The sequence below is a fragment of the Zootoca vivipara genome, chromosome 17 (assembly GCF_963506605.1).
Source record: "Zootoca vivipara chromosome 17, rZooViv1.1, whole genome shotgun sequence".
Lineage (NCBI taxonomy): Eukaryota > Metazoa > Chordata > Lepidosauria > Squamata > Lacertidae > Zootoca > Zootoca vivipara.
In genome coordinates, this window is record NC_083292.1 from 29,679,694 (window position 1) to 29,706,141 (window position 26,448).

At 47.1% G+C, this 26,448-nt stretch overlaps 1 protein-coding gene across 1 annotated transcript in view; it reads right to left on the reverse strand.

Moving 5' to 3' along the window:
* The window catches only part of CADM3 (cell adhesion molecule 3), a 91,709-nt gene that overhangs the window by 14,463 nt on the left and 50,798 nt on the right, over window positions 1–26,448 (reverse strand). Inside the window, exons 2-5 of the mRNA XM_060269848.1 lie at window positions 6,049–6,189; window positions 2,380–2,532; window positions 1,276–1,413; window positions 865–1,035 (exon numbers count right to left, since the gene is read on the reverse strand). Coding sequence (XP_060125831.1) covers window positions 865–1,035; window positions 1,276–1,413; window positions 2,380–2,532; window positions 6,049–6,189 — 603 coding nt within the window. The remainder of the gene's footprint in view (window positions 1–864; window positions 1,036–1,275; window positions 1,414–2,379; window positions 2,533–6,048; window positions 6,190–26,448) is intronic.

Below are 26,448 nucleotides of genomic sequence, written 5' to 3' on the forward strand. Positions count from 1 at the left end.
AACATCTCTGGAAGTCAAAAGATTTCCCATCTCTGGCAGTGCTTTTTTTTCTGGGGGTACTCCAGGGTATGGGCACCTCTTTGCACCAAATGTTTAAAGTGTGGCGCTTAACTGTAGCAACTTCCTGCTGAGTAACCACACCTTTTTTTCTAAAAGAAAAAGCACTGAATTCTCTGGTAGAGAAGGCAGAACAGAACTCCAGTTCCCACCTGCCCCACCAGCATGGCCAGTGGTCCAGCAATGTAGAAAGGGCCCCAGGTTTCCTACAGTTGCAGCAGGAGAAGCCAGGGCTGGGGGACCTTTGGGCTCCCCAGATATTGCTGGACTCCCATCAGTCCCAGCCAGCAAGGTGAGGATTGATGGTGAAGAATGATGGAAGCTGGAGTCCGACAACTTCTGAAGGACACCAGGTTCCCCATCTCAGCTTGTTGTTATTTATTTATCTATTATTAGCTTTACAGCTCAACTTTTCTCCAAGTGGTGTATACACTCTTCCCCTTCTCCATCAACAACCCTGTGAAGTGGCTTAGGCGAAAAAGGCAGTGACTGGTCCTCAAGATCACCCAGAGTGCTTCACCGCCAAGTGGGGATTTGAACCCTGGTCTCCCAGGTCTTAGCTCAGCACTCTAACCCCTCTAATATCTAATCTTAGCCCAACACTCTAACCGCTGCCCAACACTGTTGAGGTACCAGGGATTGAACTTGGGACATGCTGCTCGCAAAGCAGATCCTCTCCTGCTGAGCTATATCCCCCACTCCTACTTCCTGGGTTCTAGCATCAACCAGGTTCGGCCACCTTCATTCCTTTGGCCCCCACCCACCAACCCACCCACCCACCCACTCCATTGCCCACAGCTCACGTACAAAAGACTGCTAGCTTCTGGGAGGTGGATTTGTCAGAGTTCTGCAGGGACTCATGGTCAACTGTGCAGGTGACCTCCACACCATTGTCCTCTTTCCCAACGGTGAATTCTACGCGGCTGGTGACTGTGAACGTCTTCCCGTTAGCATCTTCTTCCACTTCCGGAGGTTCAGCTGTTTGGGGGGGAGGATGGAGTAAGAAGGGTTGAGTGGCCACAGGGAACTGCGGCAAAGAGAACAGTTTGGATTCTCGACCAAATGAAAGAATCACTCCTTGGTTCATCCAGGCTACGTCGCCTGGAGACAGTTTTCGGCTCACCGCGGGAGATTAACCGCCTTCCTTTTAAGCGATTGATTCAGGGGGCAGGGGACCCCAAAATGTCAGAGGGACAGGGCTGTAACATGGTCTCATACCTGACAGCAGCTTGTCCCCCTTATGCCACCGGAGCTCAGCAGCCGGCTTGCTGCCGGAAGAGAAGCACATCAGCTGGGCCACGTCTCCTTCTTTCAGAGGATCTGAGTAGCCAGAGATCTGGGGTTTTTGTGGGATTCCTGTGAAAAGGGAAAGAAACCTGGGACACTGAGGACTAGTGACTTGGTTGGAGAATCCTCAGCTATGTACCGACCCTTCAAGACGCAGGAGATGGAGGGCAGTAATGCATAGGGTTAGTGTCTAGTTAAAAAAAAACCATAAGCAACTAACGGCCGAAATTCTCTGCAGGAGTGGAGTGGGACCACACTATCCTTCAGCATTTCTATGGTGCAACCCCTCTGTAGTTCCCAGAGTCAGTGCTTTCGGCTTCTACCTCCCAGCAGCCCTCCTAGCCAAGGACCCTTGAGGTTGCACATCAGGTCTAGCCACTGGTCTCTTTCCACTGTCCCTTAGTAAAGGTAAAGGGGACCCCTGACCATTAGGTCCAGTTGCGGACGACTTTGGGGTTGCGGTACTCATCTCGCGTTATTGGCTGAGGGAGCCGGCATACAGCTTCCAGGTCATGTGGCCAGCATGACTAAGCCACTTCTGGCGAACCAGAGCAGCGCACAGAAACGCTGTTTACCTTCCCGCTGGAGCGGTATCTATTTATCTACTTGCACTTTGACATGCTTTCAAACTGCTAGGTTGGCAGGAGCAGGTACCGAGCAATGGGAGCTCACCCCATCGCGGGGATTCAAACCGCCGACCTTCTGATCGGCAAGCTCAGTGGTTTAACCCACAGCGCCACCTGCGTCCCTTAGTAGCTCCATAATTATTATTTTCTTGGTGGTGGTGGGGGGCTTGTACCTAGACATAGCACCCACCCCAGGAGGCCTCCTAACCTGGAAGATATAGAACATGCAAACTCAGAATTCCCTTAGGCTGCCACTGAAATTCCTGGATGCTCTGGGAGAAGTGGAAACAGGAGTGCGGCTAGGGCAGGAGGCCCTCTGCTAGGCTTGGGGGTGCTGGGCCCTACCTGCCTTCACTACCCTCTGGCACTGACTGGCCATGACATCCCCTCCCTGCTCCCCTCGCCTCACCCAGCACAGTGACGATGGCCTTGGCGGTCCGCACAGGCATGGTGAAAATGGAGCAGGTGTACTCGCCCTCGTCTGCCAGAGTCGCATTGTCGATACTGATGGTCAGCTCGTTCGGCGTAGACCTCTCCAGCTGGATGCGGAGATCTCTCAGCGCTAGGGGAGCAGAGGAAAAGGAGCGTTGCAAAACGGGCGAGCGAGGTTGTTCTCGCATTGCAAGGCTACAGGGAACCAGGCAGAGGGCCTTCCCGGTAGTGGCACCCGCCCTGTGGAACGCCCTCCCACCAGATGTCAAAGAAATAAACAACGATATGACATTTAGAAGACATCTGAAGGCAGCCCTGTTTAGGGAAGTTTTTAATGTTTGATGTATTTATTGCGGTTTTAATATTCTATTGGGAGCCGCCCAGAGTGGTCGGGGAATCCCAGCCAGATGGGTGGAGTATAGATAATAAATTATTATTATTAATATTATTAATATTATTATTATTATTATTTTAAGGAAAGCCAAAATAGCAAATGGTAACGGTTTCTACTGCTGAATTGGAGGGTGGCCTGTTGGAGAAATTCACCTTTCTTTTTTCTGCTTTTAAAGCCCAACTTTTATTATCATTATCAGCAATGTAATGCCCCAAATAGGCTTCTATGAAATCCAGAAAAGGCCATAGAGGTGGTTTCTCAGTAACTTCCTTTCTTGGAAATGTTGCAGTCATAATTGTCTAAGGCAGTCTCTAAGTTACTCACCACAGAATTTCATAGCTACCACGATAACATGAGATAACATGAGACAACTCTTTGGAATATGCAGGAAATAGTTTTAAAAAATTAAAAAAATTAAGGAACCACAGAAAGAAGGGGAAGGAAGTCAAGTTTTGAAATGTTAAAATGATGGCAAAATTATTAAAATGTGTAAAACTGAAAATCATAAATATTTTTGCTACAGCTTTTTGGTGCATTCTGATGGTGCGTGCAGTGATAAAGTGAAATGGTAAGAGATGAAAGAGCTCCAACCATTACACCACACTGCTTCTCAATGACAATAATAATAATAATGTGATAGGGAACCTGTGGCCATCAAATATGGTTAGACTCCAACCTCCATCAACCAATGATCACAGGGATGATGGGAGTTGTAGTCCAACTGCACCTGAAGGTTCACTGCTTCCCAATCAGGAAGGTACAGAATCCTCCCTCTTTGCCCTTTTTAAAAAACAAGTCAAAAGATTTCTTTTTTCCAGACAACCTGTTGATCTGCAGATTTTACTCCCTTCTGTTTTCATGGTCCTGACCAGCGGTTTTAAAATTTCGTTTTAACATTGTGAGTTATCAACAGTGTTTTACAATTACTACTAAAATACCATTAACAGCATGTTCATGCATGTGTGCTTGCATGCCCTGCAGTTCACAGAATTAAAATCAATATACTTCCCCCTCAGATATGTAGGACCTGGCTTTTAATCAATAAATCATATTTCAGATGACAGCATCTCTAAAATCCACCAGATTAGCTCCATTGTACTCAGCTCTGGGGCACCCACAGCAAATCCGACTACTTGATCTGTTCCAAATTTATCTTACTTAGATGTTAAATATATAATTTTAGCTTACTCATCACGAGAATCAGATATATGGACCTATTGAGTTTCCTCCTGGCACTCACATTATCATCTTTTAGGTGTTAAGCAAATGCATTTTCATTTTCTCGGTCTTTAAAAAATTGCTCAAAAAGAAACTTTTATTGCAAATGCTGTAGTCTCATGGGGAACAGGTGGGGCACGTTTGTTTATTCAACATTTCGAATACTGTATTTTTGCTTTGTCTGAATTGGTTAGCACAAAATGACTGCCGAAGTTGCAAGGTATAAATTATGGAAAACAATAAACAGCAAACAAATTGTGTTGCGCTTGTGACACATTGACAGCTCGGAAAGGGGGGGGGGAGGCTGATATGTTAAATCTTCTCTTGCTCTTCTTGACTGTTTGTGCTGCTCTTTCGGCTGAGAAATATCCAAATTTTTAACGGATAAATTTATATTCAGTAGTGGCAGGGAGAACCAACTCCCTTCCAGCTGAAAAAAAAAGTGTCTGTGTTGGTCATCTGGAGGAAATCCTGAATCGCCGCGGGTGAGCAGGAGACTGAAAAGACACATGCCTGTTTTATGGATGCTCCCTAGACTTTGAGGGCTTTAGAGGAACACTGTTCTCTGTGCTGTATCATTTACCCGGCCTCACTGAGGTTCCAAGGACATAAGCTAAAATCTTCCCTGCTTATCAAGGACAGTCCTTATTTTCGGCCTCCTGTTTCTGGTAATTCACCAGCTCTGTTTTCGCCTTCAGGGGATGCCTTGCTAAGAGGTTATGAATACAATTTTTGCCTGGCCTGACTACCGAGGCCTCATGCTTGCAAATCTCAGCCTTAAGTGGAAATGACATTTCCAAGCTCGCCTGCTGTTGTGGGAGGGGGAAGGTTTGAAAAGAAGGTATTAGGACCTCACTGGGTTCCTTATGGCATCAGCAGAGTCCAAACTCAGAACTGGGCTGATGATGCAGAGAGTGGGTGCCCATATATATATATATATATATATATATATATATATATATATATATATATATATATAACAGTTTGATTTGCATAGTCCAATTTCAAATCGAGCCAGTGGGGCATTTGCTCATTACTAATTGTGGTTTCTCAAATTTATTTATTTGAAAGATTTATTTGAAAGGTTGTTTTCTGCTGCTCCAGAGAAGCGGACACAGAGCAATGGATTCAAACTTCAAGAAAGAAGATTCCACCTAAACATTAGGAAGAACTTCCTGACAGTAAGAGCTGTTCGGCAGTGGAATTTGCTACCAAGGAGTGTGGTGGAGTCTCCTTCTTTGGAGGTCTTTAAGCAGAGGCTTGACAGGCATATGTCAAGAATGCTTTGGTGCTGTTTCCTGCTTGGCAGGGGGTTGGACTGGATGGCCCTTGTGGTCTTTTCCAACTCTATGATTCTATGATTTATTACTCGCCCTCTGCCATGAGCTCTCAGGGTAGGTTCCAGAACATAGGAAATACAATTTCAAGGCAGATAAAATAAGTGTAATTGTAAAACCCATAAAACTGCTCCAAAATGGAACACGGTGACGTGAATTCAGCAAGTCACAAAACCCAAAATGTGCATGTTAAAAACGGTACATCTCTGTGGGGAGGTGCAAGAAAAGCCTTGTCCTAGGACCAGGCCAATGGTCCTACTAGGGCATCATCCTGTTCTCCTAGCAGACAACCAGATGCTCATGGCGAGAACATAAGAACCAGAGCACAATAACACTCCGCCCAGCCATTGGTGTTCAAAATGGTCATCCATGTTGATGGGCATCACTGCTTATTGTGGAAGCAAATTTCCAGATCCCTGTTTCCTGCGCTTCTGAGGGTGATGGAACAGCCAAGAGAGTCCTTCACAGAACCTAATGCCCAAGAAGATCAGCAGGGATGGAGAATATTTGTGACCTAAATTGTTATCCATTAGGTAGCCTGTTTTAATACTGTGCAACACTTTGGTGAGGGGAGGATGAAGGGGACTGAGAAAGAGCACAAATCAAGAACAATGAATAAATTCAGCACCCATCGCCAAAGACAGCTCCGGGCACCTTCTGCCCAGCTCAAGACCCTGATGGAATGCCGATTCTCTACCTCGTTTCTCCCCAAAGTAGAGCGTCTGTTGAGCAGGATTCGACCACTGTAGGGAGGAGTCATCAGGGTCTTCCACTTCACACTGGAGGAGCACTTTGGAGCCTGCAACCACGATTTCATCTGACGTCGTCGGCTGGCTCCCTGCAGGAAATCAAGAGGAATGTTGAACATAAGAAGAGAGAAAGAGGGGGGGGGGAGACGCTGAACAACCTACCAACATAAACCTATGCAAGAGCCTAGTTCTCATTGAGGTGTGTCTGGGGCTCTAACACTTTGGGCTTCAGCAGAAAGTTCACATCACAGAATGTCTCCCCCCCACAAATTAAGTCCCCAGCACAAGTGAAAACTGTCCTGTTAGTGAAAAGCTAAGCTTAAAAAAATCCATCTCCCTTCACATGCCAGTTCCATCCACACCCCACAAATGTGGAGGTAATTTTTTTATATATATATGGAAAGGATGTTGAAATAAATGCATTGAAAAGTGTGGGGTGCACAAATTATTAATGGGAAGTAGTATGGACACCCTGCAAGCAAAACTGGGAGAAATGCGGGAAGAATGTTCATTGCTCCTATAACTTCCCTGCGAAGAAGTCAGAATGAATGCTCACTAAAGCAGCAACCATCCTCCAACCAAGCCCCTCACCACACATGCAAGCTTTGTGTTGGCAAGTCAGGATGAATGCTTAGTAAATAGGTCATTTGGAAGATCCCAAAGGTGCCAAACAGTCAAGAAACACGAAGCAGAGGGAGAACAACAGCCTGTTTTAGAGGCTTTACGCCTCTGGGCTAGTTGCCAGAATAGTGTGCAACAAAGCCAGACTATTCCTCCTCTGCCTTTTCTCCTCTTCCTCCCCCAATCATAGGATTGTAGAGTTGGATGGTACCCCAAGGGTCATCTAGTCCAACCCCCTGCAGTGCAGGCAACCACAGCTCAAAAATCCCAGACAGATGGCAAAAAATTGTGCTCGAGCTTGCTTTCCCCCCATTCCTTCTTCCTTGTGTGCCGTGTCTCTTTTAGATTTGCGATCCTGATGGCTGGGAACTCTTTTAGCCAATTTTTGTAAGCTGCTCGGGGGGCCTTTCTGTAAGCTGCTCTGGGCCAATGGTGCGTAAGTGCTGCAAATAAATAAATAAATAAATAGCAGCCCCTTTCCAATGGAAAGAAACCCCGCTTAGTTCCCAAGATTTCACCAGGCACCGGCCAACCACTCTAAAGCCTTGCCCGACCATCTTAAGGACTAGAAACCTGAAGCGATGTCTGCCTCCAGGTCCAGGTTCTGGCAGTTGCACCATGGCACAACCTGTCTCCCACTGCGCATTCCCCAGTGAAGAACAGCTAAGCAACATACTGTTGGGATTGCTCAGTCAGTAGAGCATGAGACTTTTAATCACAGGGTCGTGGGTTTCAGCCCCACACGGGGCAAAAGATTCCTGCATTGCAGGGGGTTGGACTAGATGACTCTTGTGTTCCCTTCCAATTCTACAATTCTATGATTCTTTGAGGACCCTTCACTGCTGGGTCCTCCCTGGGGGGGGGGGAAGGACATTGAGTCATTTAACTGGAAGCTTCCTTGCTAAGCCATCGGCAGCACCAGTAAAATAAATATATTTTAAGAATGTGCTTTCGTTGCCAGCTCTCCTTCTCAAGTCGTTGACTCTGTTGCCTCGGGGCTCTGTGGGCGTCTCCGCTAAGCACATTCCATCCCGCCTCGTTGGCCGGGGTTACGGCCCCAAGTTCCTCCCCTCCTCTGCTCTGCCCAAAGAACCCATGCAAGAAACAGCTGGAGAATAAAATAGCCCCTGGCCAGCATCCCTAGCACACAGCCTCGGCTGCCTGGCAAAACAGCAGCCCCTTGTCCTGTGTCCCCTTCCCCCACACAGCCAAAGTATGCACACCAGTGGCATTTCAGCGCATGGCTGTGGCACAATCGACCGCAGCATCAAGATCACTTCGGTCAGGGCTGGATTAAGACTTTTGCCCATAGCGCTTAAAAGATTTTGGTGCCCCCATATATATATCTAATTCAAAACATAAACAACAATAAACTGTAAATAAAATTCTATTTTTCAAAATGAAACTTACAGTCAGGTGGGAAACAATGTTTGTTTTTGTATACTTCCACTTTATTTATGTTTGATTCCCCCCCCCCCATTGCATAGTCTTTGATCAGATCCTCAAAACTAATCTTATACAATGCATCTGCTTCTATACTTAGTTGTGATAAGGCATCCAGCCCACCTTGTTGCCTAGTTGTTCCGCTGGGATTTTTAAAATATACTTCAATTGAGAAAATGAACACTCAGCTGAGCCATTGGTGACCATCAACGTTAAAAATCTGGCAATGGAAAATGTCTGTGGTGCCTCCCTTCCCTTGATGCCCTGAACACCTGCTTATTTTGCTTAATGGTTAATCCAGCCCTGGGAACAATTCAGAAATGTACCTGAGCAGGTATCCTGATTCGTAAGGATGCATCAAGAGCCCTGCTGAACTGTGCCAAAAAGCCCATGGAGCCCACAGAAAGCTGCCTTGTCCCAAGCCAGGCTATTGGTTTGTCCAGCTCAGTGTTATTGACACTGGCTGGCAGCAGCTCTCCGGGATGTCAGGCAGGGAAAATTCCTGGCCTTGCTTGGGAGATTTTGGCGATTAAACCCAAGACCTTCTGCATGCAAAGCAGATTGCCTACTGAGTTACAGACCCTTCCCAACACGGGAAGGTGCCTTATATTCAGTCAGGCCATTGATCCATTTAGCTTAGTCCTGGCAGCACTGACTGGCAGCAGCTCTCCAGGATTTTAGACGGGGGTCTTTCCCCAGCCCTGTCAAATGATGAGCTGGGGATTGAGTCCAGGACCTTCTGCATGCAAAACAGGTTCTCCTCACCACTAAAGCATTTCCCCATCAAACTGCTTCCCTCAGAAGTTGGCATGGCACACTCCAACAGCCAGCCAGATGCCTCTTTGGAGGCTGGCAAGCAGGACATGAATGCTGCAGCCCTCTCCACACAGCCATCTTCTTCTGCACACATTCCAGCTTGTCAATAGCCTCTTTAAACTGTGGCGGCCAGACCTGGATACAACATGTCTGGGGCTTCTGAAAACCTGGAGCCTGGCCTGCCAGTGTGGACTTCACTGGCTCATGGTCAAGCCACCAGCCAGCATGGCAATGGCCCCAGCAGCAGAACCTCATCAGAGACAAGGTGGAGACAGTCCCTGTCAATTCCACATAACACCGGCCCTAAAGCATCTACACTGACTCCTGGTATGTTTCCAAGCACAATTCAAAGGGTCGGTGCTGACCTTTAAAGCCCTAAACGGCTTCGGCCCTGTATACATAAAGAAGCATCTCCACCCCTTCCATTCAGCTCAAACACTAAGGTCCAGCTCCAAGGGCCTTCTGGCAGCTCCATCACAGCGAGAAGTGAAGTTACAGGGAAACAGGCAGAGGGCCTTCTCGGTAGGTGCCGCCTGCCCTGTGGAACGCCCTCCCATCAGATGTCAAGGAAATAAACAACTGACCTTTAGAAGACATCTGGTGGCAGGCCTGTATCAGGACGTTTTTAATGCTTGATGTTTTTATGTGTTGGAAGCCGCCCAGAGTAGCTGGTGTACCCAGTCAGATGGACAGGGTATAAATAATAAAATAATTGTGGTTGTTTTCTGCTCAAATCAGGACGGTTGAGGAGTATGTGGAAGGAGGCTGGAGGTGTGTGTGTGTGTGTGTGTGTGTGTGTGTGTGTGTAAAAACCTCTGGAATGTCACTTTCTGTACGAAGGTAAGAATCAGATCGATGCCTGTGCCCATCTATGCCTCTGGCCCCGCCCACCCTGGGCAGGTGGCCTCTGGAAGGCTGTCCACTAGGGAAGGTGGCCCTCAGCCCAACAAACGTTCTCTCCCCTGCTGCAACATGTGAGCATACTCTTGGTAGCCTGGTTCATAAACCATGTGTAAATTATGGGAGGCAGGCAAGAGGAACTACAGCGAGACAGAGCACCTAAATCCTGGAAAACAGCCTGCACTAGAAACCATAAACTCGCCTCCCAGTAGGGAAAGGAGAGACAATCAATTCCGTTCACATTTAAAGGCAAAGCTACCTAATCTCCACTTCCCAAAACAGTACATAAACTGAAACACATTCCCCCCCTTTGTAATTCACACTTCTCCAAATTTTGCAATTCACTTCTCCAGCTCAGCACTGTGTACCTGGGCCCATCACAATGCACACATGATGATGATTTATGTTTACTCTTCCTCCAAGGAGCTCTGTGTGGTTTTTGCACAGTTCTCCTCTCCGTTTTATCCTCACAACAACCATGGGAGGTAGGTGAGGCTGAGAGCAAGTGACTAGCCGAAGACCACCCAGTGAGCTTCACGGCTAGGGCTGCCAATTCAAACACTACAGTATTTGAAATACGGCAACCCTATTCATGGCCGAGTGGGGATTAGAACTCTGGTCACCCAGGTCCTAGACTGGCAAACTAACCACCACGCCATGCTTGCTCTCTAGTAAGAAGAATGTACCCAAATGCTTTGTACCAGTGGAACTTCCTTTGCAAAAATGTGTAGATAGGCAAAGTTGGGTACAGCGATGGAGAAATTTGCATGAAAACACTGATGGATTTCCACGAAGACTTTTTTTAAAAATCACAAACTGATGCAGAGAACTAAGCTTAGGACTGTAGAAATGAGAAATGGAGAGAAACTGAAATGGATAGATTTCTCCATCCCTTCCTCCCTGCTGAGTGAATCTTCGCTGCCCAATGTTTAGTCCTCCTTGCCCAAATGCAACCAGGCTCCAGTCTATTTTCTGCTGTCAAATCTCATCCCCTTTTCTCCGCTCTTTGGTTGCCATGGAAAAGAATTGATCTTTATATCATCTTCCGAAGAAAAACAGTGCCTCTCCACCCCCTTTGGAAGACGCCACCAATGCCCCGTGGCTGTCAATCTTCTTGACTTGCGTCTAAAAGGGACAAGGGGGACCCGGGGAGCGTGTTCCGTATGAAACTGGGTCAAGGGGGAGCAAATGAACCAAACCCCAGGTGCATTGTGGGGGGAAAACCTGCGCCATTTGTTTTCAGAGAGAGAGAGCAAAGGAGCAGAGCTCATTCAGGTGCTCTGCCCCAGGATCTGTTTTTATTATTTACGACCAAAAAATGTGCCTGTGCTTTGGATGGAGAATATCTATATATTGCAGGGAGCCCATTAGACCCTCTCCAGTGAGCAGCCTGCCTGAGGGGACCTGGTCTGCTCAGCAATGGGGGCAGCAAGCAGATGGTCTGTTCCAGCATGTTGAATAATGCTGGGCTTTATCTCCCCCAATAGGGCGGAATGGATGCCCCCCTTGGTGGTTTTGGCTGTTCTCCACTGCATCTTAGATGGCAAAGGGAAAAGCTCAGTGACAGCGCATTTGCTTTCCATGCAAGAAGGCCCAGATTCCATCTCCAGGGAGCACATAAACTATGGAACTCTCCCCGACAGGAGGAAGTGGCGGCCACCAAGCAACCGAGATGGCTTGAAAAGAGGATTAGACAAATTCACAGAGGAGAGGGCTATCAAAGGCTACCAAGCCAGGATGACTATGCTGTGCCTCCACAGCTGCTTCCGAATACCAGAAACCACAGGAGCGGAGAGGGCTCTTGTGCTCAGATCTTGCTTGTGAGTTTCCCACAAGTATCTGGTTGGCCACTGTGAAAACAGGATGCTGGACTAGATGGGCCACTGGCCTGATCCAGTAGGCTCATCTCATGTTCTTAGCGGCTGCCAGTCATTGTGTAGACAACCCTGAGCTAGACTCACAAAGGATCTGACTCCATATAAAGCAGATTTTGAGGTTACCCATTGACTCCAGTCCCATAGAATTCATTGGGAGTCACTTCAGTTGGATATCTCAATGGGTTGGAGCATAGTGCTGATAATGCCAAGGTTGCAGGTTCAATGGCCATATGGGACAGGTGCATATTCTTGCATTGTTGAGGGTTGGGCAAGATTTATCCTCAATGGTCCTTCCAACTCTATGATTCTAATACAGTTGTACCTTGGTTCTTGAATGGAATCCATTCTGGAAGTCAGTTTGACTCCCGAAAATGTTCAAAAACCAAGGCACGGCTTCCGATTGACTGCAGGAACTTTCTGCACTCAATCGGAAGCCGCAGAAGCTGCGTCAGACATTCGGTTTCCATCAGACATTCGGGTTTGTGGCGTTCGGGAGCCAAAACGTTCGAGTCGCAAGGCGTTCCAGAACCAAGGAACAACTGTAAATGTTTTTAATGCTTTCCCCCTTATCTTTTTTTGCTGTTATTATTTTTATCTGTAAGCTGCCTTGAGTCCCTGTAGGCCGGGGTAAGCATCCCCAAACTTCGGCCCTCCGGATGTTTTGGACTACAATTCCTATCTTCCCCGACCACTGGTCCTGTTAGCTAGGGATCATGGGAGTTGTAGGCCAAAACATCTGGAGGGCCGCAGTTTGGGGATGCCTGCTGTAGGGAGAAAAGGCAGGTTAACTACTACTACATTGGCTCCCAGTACGTTTCCGAGCACAATTCAAAGTGTTGGTGCTGACCTTTAAAGCCCTAAATGGCCTCGGTCCAGTATACCTGAAGGAGCGTCTCCACCTCCATCATTCTGCCCGGACACTGAGGTCCAGCACCGAGGGCCTTCTGGCGGTTCCCTCGTTGCGAGAAGCCAAGTTGCAGGGAACTAGGCAGAGGGCCTTCTTGGTGGTGGCGCCTGCCCTGTGGAACCCTCCCAACAGATGTCAAAGAGGAAAACAACTACCAGACTTTTAGAAGACATCTGAAGGCAGCCCTGTTCAGGGAGGCTTTTTAATGTTTAATAGATTACTGTGTTTTATTTTTCTGTTGGAAGCCGCCCAGAGTGGCTGGGGAAACCCAGCCAGATGGGCGGGGTATAAATAATAAATTACTACTACTACTACTACTACAACAACAACAACAACTACTACAACAAAAATTATTTCCAACAATAAGGAACATGTGGATCTATACAGGGAAGGCAGAGTGCTCAATGTAACTCTCCCAAAGCAGGATAGCTTGGAGGGGGAGCGAAAATTTATATTATATTGGTACAGATATATATTAATTACACCCACCTTCAGTCCTTGGGACTGGAGAGGATAAGGCTGCTATCAATGGGTACCAGCCAATATGGCTGTGTTCCACCCTGACTGTTGGAGGCAGTACGTGCCCCTGAAGACCAGTTGCTGGGAATCACAAGTGGAGAGAGTTGCTCTTGTGCTCACGATCTGCTTGGGGGGCTTCCCATATAGGGCCCTGGCTGGCCCCTGTGAGAACAGGATGCTGGATGAGATGGGGCCCCCTTGCCCCTGATCCAGCAGGGCTTGCCTTACACATTCTTAAGCTCAGGATGTGAAATAAATAGATGGTGGACTTTGGAATGGCTGGCTGGGGTGGGGGAGAAAGAAGGAGCCTATTTAAAGAAGCCATTCAAAAGAAAAAAAAAGCCCAACAACTTTAAATGGTTTCTTTAAATAAGCTGATTCTTTCTTCCAAAACACACTCCAAGTTTCACCCTCTATTTATTTCACATCCTGAGCTTAAGAACATAAGAACCTAGTGGTTTTTAAATGAGGGTCAGGCATGGAAACAGCATTTCCCCCTTGGAATAAACTTGACCAACTGGAGGTTGGATCAAAAATGTGTCTCATGCACAACAGGGAGAGAGATTTTTTTTTTAAATGATGTTGGGAAGCAGCATAAGACAAGGATGGATCCGGAAGGGCAGAATGTGAAAGAGAAGGAGAGAAGGAGGGGTGGAGGAGTCATAATTGATGTGGAGGAGGGAGGGGCCAAACCAATACAACTGGGGGCTGGTGGGGGCGGGTGGGTTGGGAAAATACCTCCAGAGGAAAAAAAGGAGGCAGCAAATGAGAGGAACATTGCAGCAAATAGCAAAGGAGGAGGAACAATAGCAACTGCAATTTAATTTATTTTTTTTCCCAGGCAGCCAAGAAAATCCCAGGGGTTGATGGTCTGAAACCACGACAAAACACCATTTGTATCGCTGTTATTCTTTGCTATAGCGACATAAAGCAACCAAGCGTGGACAGATAAAACAAAACAAAAGGCAGGATGCCCCCAAAGGGAGGTGAAACTGTCACAGGCAAACAAAGACACATGCGGCAGCCGAGGGCGTAGCCGGGTGGCCTGGGCTCAAGGGTACGCGTGTGTGTCCTGCTCACAGACTCCTCATCGTAGCCTCTGGTCGGCCACTGGGAGAACAGGCTCTCTTGACCTTCTTCTTAAGGAAGTTTCCCATGTTCATTGGTTTCACCTTCTTGCCCTTTCTGCAGGCTGAAGGCCTCCGATTCCTGCAACCAAAATGGCCCTGTCTGCAGGCTTCTCGTGACCAGCTGGTTGTCTATCCTGGCCACTGTTAAGATACCACGGATACAGGATGTGGGTGGCGCTATGGTCTAAACCACTGAGCCTCTTGGGCTTGCCAATTGGAAGGTCGGCGGTTTGAATCCCCGCAACAGAGTGAGCTCCCTTTGCTCTGTCCCAGCTCCTGCCAACCTAGCAGTTCGAAAGCACACCGGTGCAAGTAGATAAATAGGTACTCTTGCGGCGGGAAGGTAAACGGCATTTCCATGCGCTCTGGTTTCCATCATGGTGTCCAGTTGCACCAGAGGTGGTTTAGTCATGCTGGCTACATAACCCAGAAAGTTGTCTGAGGACAAACGCCGGCTCCCTCAGCCTGAAAGCGAGATGAGCGCCGCAACCCCAGTTGCCTTTGACTGGACTTAACCATCCAAGGGTCCTTTACCTACCCTTTCTTCATGGATAGCTCAGTCGGTAGAGCATGAGACTCTTAATCTCAGGGTTGTGGGTTTGAGCACAGGATGCAATCCGTGGTCTCTGAGCCTAAACTACCTCACAGGGTTGTTGTGAGGATAAAATGGAGGTGAGCTAGGAGAACAATTTATGCCACCTTGAACTCCTTGTAGGAAAGGTAGGATATGAATGTGATAAATAAATTCCTGCGTATAAGACTACTTTTTAACCCAGGAAAATCTCAAAAGTCGGGGGTCGTCTTATACGCCAGGTCGTATTTCTTAAACGGCGAGTATATCCCAAACTCTATATTTTAACTGGAAAAGTTGGGGGTCGTCTTATATGCCCAGTCGTCTTATACGCCGGAATATACGGTAGTAGATGGAAGGATAAGAGCATGAGACTTATAATCTCAGGGTTGTGGGTTTGCTTATATTAATTTATAGGTTTTAGTCAGGAGTAGAATATTTTTACTGAAAAAAATGTTTTCCCTGTCAGTGTCATGTGATAATGTTTCTCTCCCTCGCCACCCAATATTATATCTGCAAAAATTAAAACAAAACAAACCCTGCCAGATTACATTTCTCCCAGTTTTGAGATTCCGACTGGGGACCTGTGGAAACTGCCTGCCTGCCTGGCACTGGAGGCATGGAGAGGGGGTGGGGAGAGCGCATACAAAAAATGCCAACGGAATGGAGCTATGGATCACAAAGCATTTGGCTTAAGATGCCGGCAAGGCCCGGAACGGAGTCCTGCTCGAGGCGACGGCCGCCAGGACCTGCTTGCATGTGATAACAGCTGCCCCTGACAAGGAATGCAAGCAGAGCGCTTTGGAGCCCTTCCAACTGCTGTTCCCTGGGGATTGCAAGGCAACTGTGGACACCCTGCAGGCTGTGGGATGCTATGGATTCGCTCCGCTCCAAGGGACAGTTGAGCAGACGCCTGCACCGTGAGACAAAGGAGCAGCAGGGAAGAAGGGGGAGGCTGGAAAATAGGCTGCGTGTCCTACTTAAGAACATAGGTAGCTGCATTATACATACCTTCCAACATTCATCCAATGAAAATTAGGGATGTCCTATTCAATTATTATTATTATTATTGTTATTTCTATGCCCATCTGACAGGGTTGCCCCAGACATTCTGGTGGCTTCCAACATAGAGAAAAATAATAAAACATTAAAAAAGAACCCTATGCTGGGCTGCCTTCATATGTCTTCCAAAGGTTGTATAGTTACTTATCTCCTTGGCTCAGGGGTCGCATAACTCCATCCCCTTCAACATTTCTCCGATGAAAATGGGGACATCCTAAGGAAAAGCGGGACATTCCAGGATCAAATCAGAAACTGGGACAGCTTTTGTAAATCCGGGACTGCCCCTGGAAAATAGGGACATAGGGAGGATCTGATTATACAGACTCAGGCAGTCGGTCCAACTAGCTCAGTATTGTCTGCACTGACTGCCAGCAGCTCTCTAGGGGTTCAGTCTGAGGTCTGTTTCAGCCCCACCTGGAGATACTGGGGGTTGAATCTGGGACCTTCTGCATGGAAGACATATGTCCTGTTCTCTAGAAAACAAAGTAAGAGGCCAGGCCTCAAAGTTCTTAACCATCCCTAAAATAAAAAAGTTATTTTTTAATTAAATTAAAAACTGTCTTTTACCAGCCATTGGGTCCAAGAAGCTCAATATTGTCTGCACTGACTGGAAGCAGCTCTCCAGGGTTTCAGCCTGTGGTTTCTCCTAGCCCTTTCTGGAGTTGCCATTGGGGATTGAATCTGGACCTTTTGCAAGGCAAGCAAATGTTCTACCACTGAGCCACACTTCCTCCTCTCTGTTTCAAAGAGGTTCTAGCCATCCCCTTCCAACCAGGGATGTGTCCTAATTCCTAAAGGACAGTCCTCTCTTTCCGGGGTCCCCGGTGTGCTCCTTGCGTGCACCAGTGGCGTAGCGAGGGTTGCCAGCGTCTAGAGCCACGCGGAGGGCAGAGTGGGTGGTTAGGGAAACAGATAGAGAATGCATGCACATTCAACTGCCTAATGGCATCTGTGTCACATGGAAGATCACAACCACAGTGACAACGTAAGAAGAGTTGTTCTGTTGTCTAGAGAGGTCACTTCCTGGTTCGCATGGAGAAGCTGTTTTCAATGGAGCCCAGCGATGGAAGCATGCAGCTGTATTGAGGTAGCACCGGATGTTGAAATTTTGTGCTCCTAATCATTTTGTTATGGGGGTTGCGCTGTGGTCTACACCACTGAGCCTAGGGCTTGCCGATCGGAAGGTCGGCGGTTCGAATCCCTGTGACGGGGTGAGCTCCCATTGCCCAGTCCCAGCTCCTGTCTACCTAGCAGTTCGAAAGCACATCAAAGTGCAAGTAGATAAATAGGTGGGAAGGTAAACGGCGTTTCCGTGCGCTGCTCTGGTTTTGCCAAAAGTGGCTTAGTCATGCTGGCCACATGACCTGGAAGCTGTCTGCGGACAAACGTAGGCTCCCTTGGCCAGTAAAGCGAGATGAGCGCCACAACCCCAGAGTCGTACACGACTGGACTTAACAGTCAGGGGTCCTTTGCCTTTACCTTTTTAACCATTTTGTGCCCCAGGGAACCACCCCTCTGGTCCCCCGATGCTACGCCACTGTTGTGCACCATGGTCTGTCCTCAGACACCCAACTATTGGCACCCAGCAAAATGAATGGTGTGGAATTCCTACAATCACAAATTGGCTAAAGGAGGAGCAGGAGCAGGAGGAGGGAAATATGCCAGCCTAAAATCCTGGAATTTGCTTCCAGTGAGTTTATTACATTAGGAGGGCCACATACCCTTCTGTGCAACCTTCCAAGGGCCACATGCCAGCAGAGGGCACAGCCAGGGGGGAAGATGGAAGAAGCAACACAGGTGTTTACTTCTGTACCAGTATGTTAGAGTTTCTTTCTCTAGCCTCCATTCTGGCAGGCAAGAAGCATTATCAGAGTTCAAGGACCCAACCCAGCTAGACAATGAGTTAGAAGGACTAATGGTCTGATAAGGCAGCTTTCTGTATTCCTATTAAAATAAGCCCCTCATTCAAAACAATGAGGACTGGGACCTTCATTTAATTTTAGTAGAAAGGTCAAGCATTGTAGTACAGCACATGTAAAATGCATGTAAAATGTCATGGGTTAAATCCTGGGCATCTCCAGTTTGAAAACTTGTAGAGCTGCTGCCAGTCTCTGTAGACAATATGGGGCTAGATGGACCAACATCTTCCTTTGCTCTTGAAACAGGCAGGATAAATGGGGAATGAGCAGGGGGGGGGGAGCTGACAGGATCAGCCGAGAGGCTTCCCTGGGTGAGTGACACAGTTCAGGCAGAAGAAGAGCGTTTTGTCGATTTTCTTCATCAATGTTTCCCTCCACGTACAGAAGAATTTCCCTTTCTGGAACCAAGTTTCCCTCCAGACTCATGTTAGAGTTGTTAGGTGACATTTTATGCCATAATGACACAAAATAAGTTGGGAGGGGGAATACATTTTTTAAAAAAAATCATTGCAACTCATAACACAGGTTAAGAATATCAGGGGCTTGATCTATTTTTGCTCAGAGGTTATTGCTTAGCTATATCAGGTCAAGCTATTTGTCTACTGAGGCCAGTATTGCCAACTCTGATTGGCAGCTGCTGTAACTGGAGATGCTGGGGGGTTGAACCTGTAGCCTTCTGGACGAAGAGCAGGTGGTCTACCATTGAGCTATGGTGCTTCTCCCAAATGGTACTTAATTTGCATGGGCTGGAAGTGGGCAGAGCAACAAATGCAAATGCAAATATTTCCTTTGTATAGTAGATTAGTTTGTGCACACCGTCACTGCTCTCTACCCTCCATTCAGGAAAGCCAGAGGCATTATCAGTTTGTTTGTTTGTTTGTTTTCTATACTGGCCTTCATCAGATGATCACACGGCCGTTTACAACATAAAAACACAAAAACACATACAGTCATACCTCGGTTTAAGTACGCCTCGGTTTGAGTACTTCCAGTTTAAGTACTCCGCGGACTCGTCTGGAACAGATTAATCCACTTTCCATTACTTTCAATGGGAAAGTTTGCTTCAGGTTAAGTACGGACTTCCGGAACCAATTGTGTACTTAAACCAGGCATCCCCAAACTGCGGCCCTCCAGATGTTTTGGCCTACAACTCCCATGATCCCTAGCTAACAGGACCAGTGGTCAGGGATGATGGGAATTGTAGTCCAAAACATCTGGAGGGCCGAAGTTTGGGGATGCCTGACTTAAACCGAGGTACCACTGTACTTTAATCACAAACAATAACAATAACAATAACGTGCCTTGCACACAGTTTAAAAGGCCACATATTATTTAATTAACCAAAGGCCTGGGAGAAGATGTATGTTTTTTCCTGGAGCCTAAAGATATGTAATGAAGGCGCCAGGTGAGCCTCCCTGGGGAGAATTAAAGGAAAACCAAAGAGGGTGAAAAGCAGGGCTGGTGAAGGGTGTGGTCCAAAGAGAGTCTCGAGGGCCAGATAGAGAAGCCTGGAGGGCCACATCCAGACATCTGTCCTAAGATTCCCTACCTATGTTTTATGGCAGGGATGAGGAATCTGTGACCCTTCAAGTGTTGCTGAACTACAACTCCCATCATTCCTGGCTGTTAGCCACACTGGCAGGGCCCGCTGGGAGTTGGAGTCCAGTAATATCCGGAGATATTACTGGAGTGCTCACTGGAAGGACAGATCGTGAAGCTGAGGCTCCAATACTTTGGCCACCTCATCAGAAGAGAAGACTCCCTGGAAAAGACCCTGATGTTGGGAAAGATGGAGGGCACTAGGAGAAGGGGACGACAGAGGATGAGATGGTTGGACAGTGTCCTTGAAGCTACGAACATGAGTCTGACCAAACTGCGGGAGGCAGTGGAAGACAGGAGTGCCTGCCATGCTATGGTCCATGGGGTCACGAAGAGTCGGACACGACTAAACAACAACAACAATATCCGGAGAACCACAAATTCTCCAACTCCCTGGTTTATGGTGTTAAGCACATGTTGGGATGAAACTCCAAGAACTTCCCACAAGAAAAATGTGCAAACACGCACCAGTGCTCTAAATATCTGGACAGGTTTGTCTAAGCCAGCCTTTCTCAAACTTGGGTCCCCGTATATGGTTGGACTACAACTCCCATCATCCCTAGCTAGCAGGACCAGTGGCCAGGGATGATGGGAGTTGTAGTCCAACAACATCTGGGTAGTCTGAGAAAGGCTGGTCTAAATGACGAAAATGTTTTTAGCAGTGTATGAAATAAGTACAGTGAAGGCCCCTGCCTGATATCAATAGGCAGGGAGTTCCAAAGTGGAACACTGAAAGACTGTTTTCTTACAAATGTGGAATGGGTATTACGTGGCACCTGCAATGGGGCCATTTCCTCAGATTGAAGTGATTGGGTGGGCTAAGGAGATCTCACAGGTATACTGGTCCCAAGTTGTTAAAGCAGGCATCCCCAAACTGTGGCCCTCCAGATGTTTTGGCCTACAACTCCCACGATCCCTAGCTAACAGGACCAGTGGTCGGGGAAGATGGGAATTGTAGTCCAAAACATCTGGAGGGCCGAAGTTTGGGGGTGCCTGTGTTAAAGGCTTTACACGTAACCTTGAACTTGGCCCAGTAGCAAATCCAAGCACAGGTGTTCTACGCCGACAAAGGCCTCACTCCTGTCAGCAATCGTGCCGGATCAGAAGCAAGGGTAGCCCCTCTCAGAGTGCACCACTGCAGTAATCCAAATATTATCACTTTCCCTCCCAGTCCTTCAAAGAGGCTTAAAAGTGTTCCATAAAAGCCGCATCAAAAAAGAAAAGGGGAAGGCACAGAAATTAACAGCCTTAAAAACATCGTTCCAAAGTCAAAAGCTCCCAAGGCTGCAAACAACTTGATTGTGGATTATTATTATTTTTCAAAAAATACATTATAAAGGTCTTCAAATGGCTTGATTTCCATAAACTGCCTAGCAGACCACTGCTCTAGCATAACTCAGACATGCCCATTTGTCCATCTTACCCTGACTGCAGCTTTCAAAACAAGCCCATTCAGTAAATCGCAAGTCATCACAGCGTTACGGAATTTATCCCAAACCCTTATGCCTTGTCAGAAATGCTGCACGAGAGCCTTCATTCTGACTGTCAATCAGCGGGACGATCCCCTCTTCCCCCACACCCATTAACCGTCTTCTGCTTGAGCAAATTAATTAATTAACTAATTACTATAAATATTACAGTCTCTCGCTATAGGTGATGGTATCTAAGATGACAGTTTTCCTTGACTAATTAATACAGACAAATCATTTAGTCTTCGGAGGGAGGGGAGCCTTAAATCAAGTTGCTGCTATCGGCTCCACGCAGCCTCTCAGAGGGGTCAGCTCCCAATCACATCCAAGGAGTAATCCGTGTTTTTAAAAACTGTGATTAAATCAGCAGCTCGGTTGTTCCCACTTAACAGCATCCGATGAACGCCTTAATTAGAATCCAGCTGAATCCTCTGTGTTTCAAGCAATAACATTTCACACATATATAGCGCTCGAGCAGGGTTGGTGGGTGGGATCTCTGGTCCTCCAAACGCTGCTAGACTCCAACTCCCATCAGCCCCAGCCAGCATAGGGTGTCGGATTAGGACCTGGGAAAGACCCGGGTTTGAATCCCCACTTGACAATGAGTGTTGTGCTCCAGAAGCATCTGGAGGGCCACAGCTCCCCCCCACCTCTGCTTTCAGATGCTCAAAGCACTTCCCACACATCTGCACAACAACCCTGCGAAGTAGGTCATAAGGCGGAATGAAATCACTCTCCCTGGGGCAATTTGTTGTGGCAATTAGAACACTGAACAAATCAGAATGATGGCAGAATTAGGAGGCAGTGCTAATTCAGCCCAGCACTCTCTAATCATAGTGGATGTTTACAGGCAGGGCTGGCACAAGCCCTACTCTATGGCTCATAAAGGTAAAAGTAAAGGGACCCCTGACCATTAGGTCCAGTCATGGCCGACTCTGGGGTTGCGGCGCTCATCTTGCGTTATTGGCCAAGGGAGCCGGCGTACAGCTTCCAGGTCATGTGGCCAGCATGACTAAGCCTCTTCTGGAGAACCAGAGCAGCACACGGAAATGCCGTTTACCTTCCTGCTGGAGCGGTACCTATTTATCTCCTTGCACTTTGACGTGCTTTTGAACTGCTAGGTTGGCAGGAGCTGGGACCGAGCAATGGGAGCTCACCCCATCGCGGGGATTCAAACCGCCGACTTTCTGATCAGCAAGCCCTAGGCTCTGTGGTTTAACCCACAGTGCCCCCCGCGTCCCAAAAAAACTTCCCTATACAGAGCTGAACACAGGGCTTGTGGAAGAAGATAGATGTGGTTCAGTTCAGGCATCCAAGAGGACGACACCCCCCTCCCAAAAAAGGGAGCCAGCGTACAGCTTCCAGGTCATGTGGCCAGCATGACAAAGCCTCTTCTGGAGAACCAGAGCAGCACACGGAAATGCCGTTTACCTTCCTGCTGGAGCGGTACCTATTTATCTACCTGCACCGGTGTGCTTTCGAACTGCTAGGTTGGCAGGAGCTGGGACTGAGCAACAGGAGCTCACCCCGTCACGGGGATTTGAACTGCCAACCTTCTGATCAGCAAGCCCTAGGCTCTGTGGTTTAACCCACAGCACCACCCGCTAGCACAAGCCCTACTCTATGGCTCATAAGAAGGTGCATATTAGTCAAAGCTGCTTGCAAAAATGGGCTTATTAGCAGAAATAGGCATTAAAACACTGACAAGTTTTTACGATTTTTAAAAAAAGCATTTGCTGCAGAAATGTGAGGAACGGAATTTAAGACAAGAAAAAAAGAGAAATGGGGGAAAGCTGAAATGGACCGATTGCTCCATCTGTTGCGGAGGCTGATATAAGTAGCTTACTTAGGCCACCTAGGGTTTTTATGGTAGAGAGGAAGGATTTGAACCCAGGACATTCTGGTCATAGCTCAAGTTGCAAACCTAGGTGTGCTTGCTGGGAAGTAAGGCTATACCACTTATGTATTCTCACATGAGCGTCAGCCCTATTGGACTCAGTGTGAATTATACCTGTGTGTAAACATGCATAGACTTACACATTACACTGCAATGCTATCCCAGCTCTTAAGCAGCCACAAAAATATTGGATTCTAACAAACCTTGATGAATATTCAAATGTTCCACATACACACACCCCAAAGCAAGCAAATATGCAAATCACATCCACTCACAAATGATTGCTTCTGACCATAGAAATTAATATCTTTTAATTCTAATAAATCAAGTCCAGCACCTCTGGATATTTGGAACAGATGATTCTGGGAACGGATGAGAGTGCAAATGTAAGTCAAGGCAATTAACCCATTTCTTTAGCTTATTTTTCTTCCAAGCCATAGATATAAATTATGACCACAACTGGACACAGTATTCCAAATGCAGGTGGACCATAGATTTGTACAATGACATTAGGATACCAGCAGAATTTATTTACAATTCCTTTCCTAATGATTCCTCGCATGGAATTCTCCCTTTTCACCACTGAAGCCCACTGGGCCAACATATTCACCGACCTAACTACTATGACCCCAAGATCTTGTTCTTGGTCAATCACTGCCAGTTCACACCCCATGCTTCTCCTGTATATATGAAATTAAGATTTTATTTTTCCTCGGCGTGCATCACGCTACACTTACACTGAAATGCATTTGCCATTTTACCGCCCATTCATTCAGTTTGGAGAAGTCATTTTGGAGCTCTTCACAATCCTCTTTTCGTTCCAAGGACCCTGGACACCCCACATCTGCAACCCCGGCCACCTCACTCCAAACTCTAGATCAGGCACCCCTAAACTCGGCCTCCCAGCTGTCTTGGGACTCCAACTCCCATCATCCCTAGCTAGCAGGACCAGTGGTCAGGGATGATGGGAATTGTAGCCCCCAAACAGCTGGAGGGCCGAGTTTGGGGGTGCCTGCTCTAGATTGTTTATGAACAAGTTACAAAGCATGGGTCACAATACTGATCCTTGGAGACTTCCCTTTCTCAGTCTCTCCATTCAGAGAACTGTCCATTTATTCCTACTCTCTGCTTCCTGCTACTTAAGCAATTCCTGATCCAAGGTGTCTCCTCTGCCGCCGCACTAGGACCATGGACTATTCTTTTCAGTACAGTGGAACCTCGGTTTATGAACACCTCGGTTTATGAATTTTCAGTTTATGAACGCCGCGGACCCATCTGGAACGGATTAATTCACTTTCCATTACTTTTAATGGGAAAGTTCGCTTCAGTTTATGAACGCTTCAGTTTATGAACAGACTTCCGGAACCAATTACACCCATGTTTCAGTTTATGAACGCTTCAGTTTAAGTACTTCGCGGACCCGTCTGGAACGGATTAATCCACTTTCCATTACTTTCAATGGAAAAGTTCGCTTCAGTTTATGAACGGTTACTCCGCGGACCGTCTGGAACGGATTAATCCACTTTCCATTACTTTCAATGGGAAAGTTCGCTTCAGTTTATGAACGCTTCAGTTTATGAACAGACTTCCGGAACCAATTGTGTTCATAAACCGAGGTACCACTGTATAGAGCAATTCAGACTCTTGTCGAGCTGATAGGGTTGTCAGAGAGTTCCATCAAAATGGGAAGCAGTCCCGGAAATTGCATCAGCTTGTGTGTCTGTCTGCAAACAGGAACGGAAATCAGGTAGGGAGATGTGATCTGTATCTGCTCTTGTCATCCCCCCCCCCAAAAAAATATGCTATTCACTGTCGTTATTTCTTTCGGTACATCATTGATGCCTTTCCCCCTTCACGTAAAAAGAGTGGCGTGGAATCACATAATTCATTATGCTATCAAATTTGGCCACAGTGAACAGTGAGCCGAATAACATTGCTTTTGCAGAATCCAAATTGAAGCAGAACGGAAACGCTGCTGCGTGCGGAACGTATGGGGTGCAATGGAAAGCAATGCCTTTTTACATCCCTGCAAGCTGGTGGCTGAGGAAAGCGAGACACCAGCTTGTTCAGTGGCTTAGTGAAGGTAGCCATCCCGCCAGACTGGTCGAACTTTCCTCTTACCTGCAGCCTAACACAGTAACACATATTTATTCAGTGGGCCAATGGAGAATGAGAATGTAAGAAGATAAGGAGAGCCCCGCCCCACTGGATCATCTGCCTGGGACATCTGGTTGGCCACTGTGAGAACAGGACTAGATGGGCCATGGGCATGATCCAGCAAGCTCTTCTTATGTCTTTACATTCCTCCCAGCACTGATTCTGAAAGTGGAAGGCAAGGCATGCCATTCTGAGCCCTCCTCAGCCAGCGAAATGACAGCACTGCCTTTTGGATCCCAGCATTATTCAGAATAGCAACTGTGTGAATAAGCGGAGTGGGAAAAATGCAAATTGCATTCCTCGAATCTGAAATAATAATGAAAAGAAGAAGAAAAAAAACACACTGGAAAATGCTGTTTGTTTCAGCACTGCTCAGAAAGCCGTTATTGAAATGGTAAATAATATGATTGTCTGGGTGTTTCTCCAGACACTTAATCTACCCTGCTGCCATTCCCTGAAATCACCCCAATTTGTCAATTAGCTGCTGCTGCTGCTTTTTTAGATGCCATGACGGGTGGAAAGCATGGTGCAGCCTTAGATAAGGGCAATCTGCCGATTTACATAATGGCATTGTAATATTTCCTCCACTGTTCTTCTTCACCCATCCACCCACCCACCCTCCCTCCCTCTCTTATGCATCTTAATGTTCCGTTCGCTTTCCTTTTAAAACCATAACCTTATTCTCAGTTAAATCCCCCATTTTGGCTTGGGGTTCTCGAGGCACAAGAAAGACCTTCCAGGGAGGAATAGAATTGGGGGTGGGTGGGTGGGTAATGCAGCCCCCAGAGAGTTTCAAAGGTCTCCAAGCAGGACCATCTTCTAGGGTTGGCATTGTCAGGCAATCACCAAGGCCTGTTGGGCCACTGCCAAATCCCTGGCACCTCCTAGCCCTGTTTCATGGAATCACAGAATTTTAAAGATGGAAGGGACCACAATGCTCATCTAGTCCACCCCCCCCCCACAATGTAGGAATATTTTGCCCAACATGGGGCTCAAACCCACGACTCAGAGATTAAGCGCCTCATGCTCTTACTGACTGAGCTATCCTTCTGTCTACTATTATCTATCACATTTCTATCCCACCTTTCCTCCAAGGAACTCAAGTTGACATATATGGTTCTCCTGCTCACCTCTCCATTTTATCATCACAACAACCCTGTGGGTTGAAATTAATGGACCTAAGTCATCTTTATTAATTTCGGGGGGGGGGGGGGGTCTGCTCTGAGATAGGACAGGCACCCCACTCATTATGTGCACTTTCCGGAAACAATGGAAAACCTTTTTATTCCCACAAGCTTTTCCAGGGGGATAAAAAGGTCCCTGCCATGGGTGCCTATTTTGCATTGGTTTTAAATTTATCTGCATTTATTCTTCTGTGTTGCTTTAAATTGTTTTTAAGCTGCTTCTATTGAATTTTGTATATTGCCTTGAGACATGTGTGAATAATAATAATAATAATAA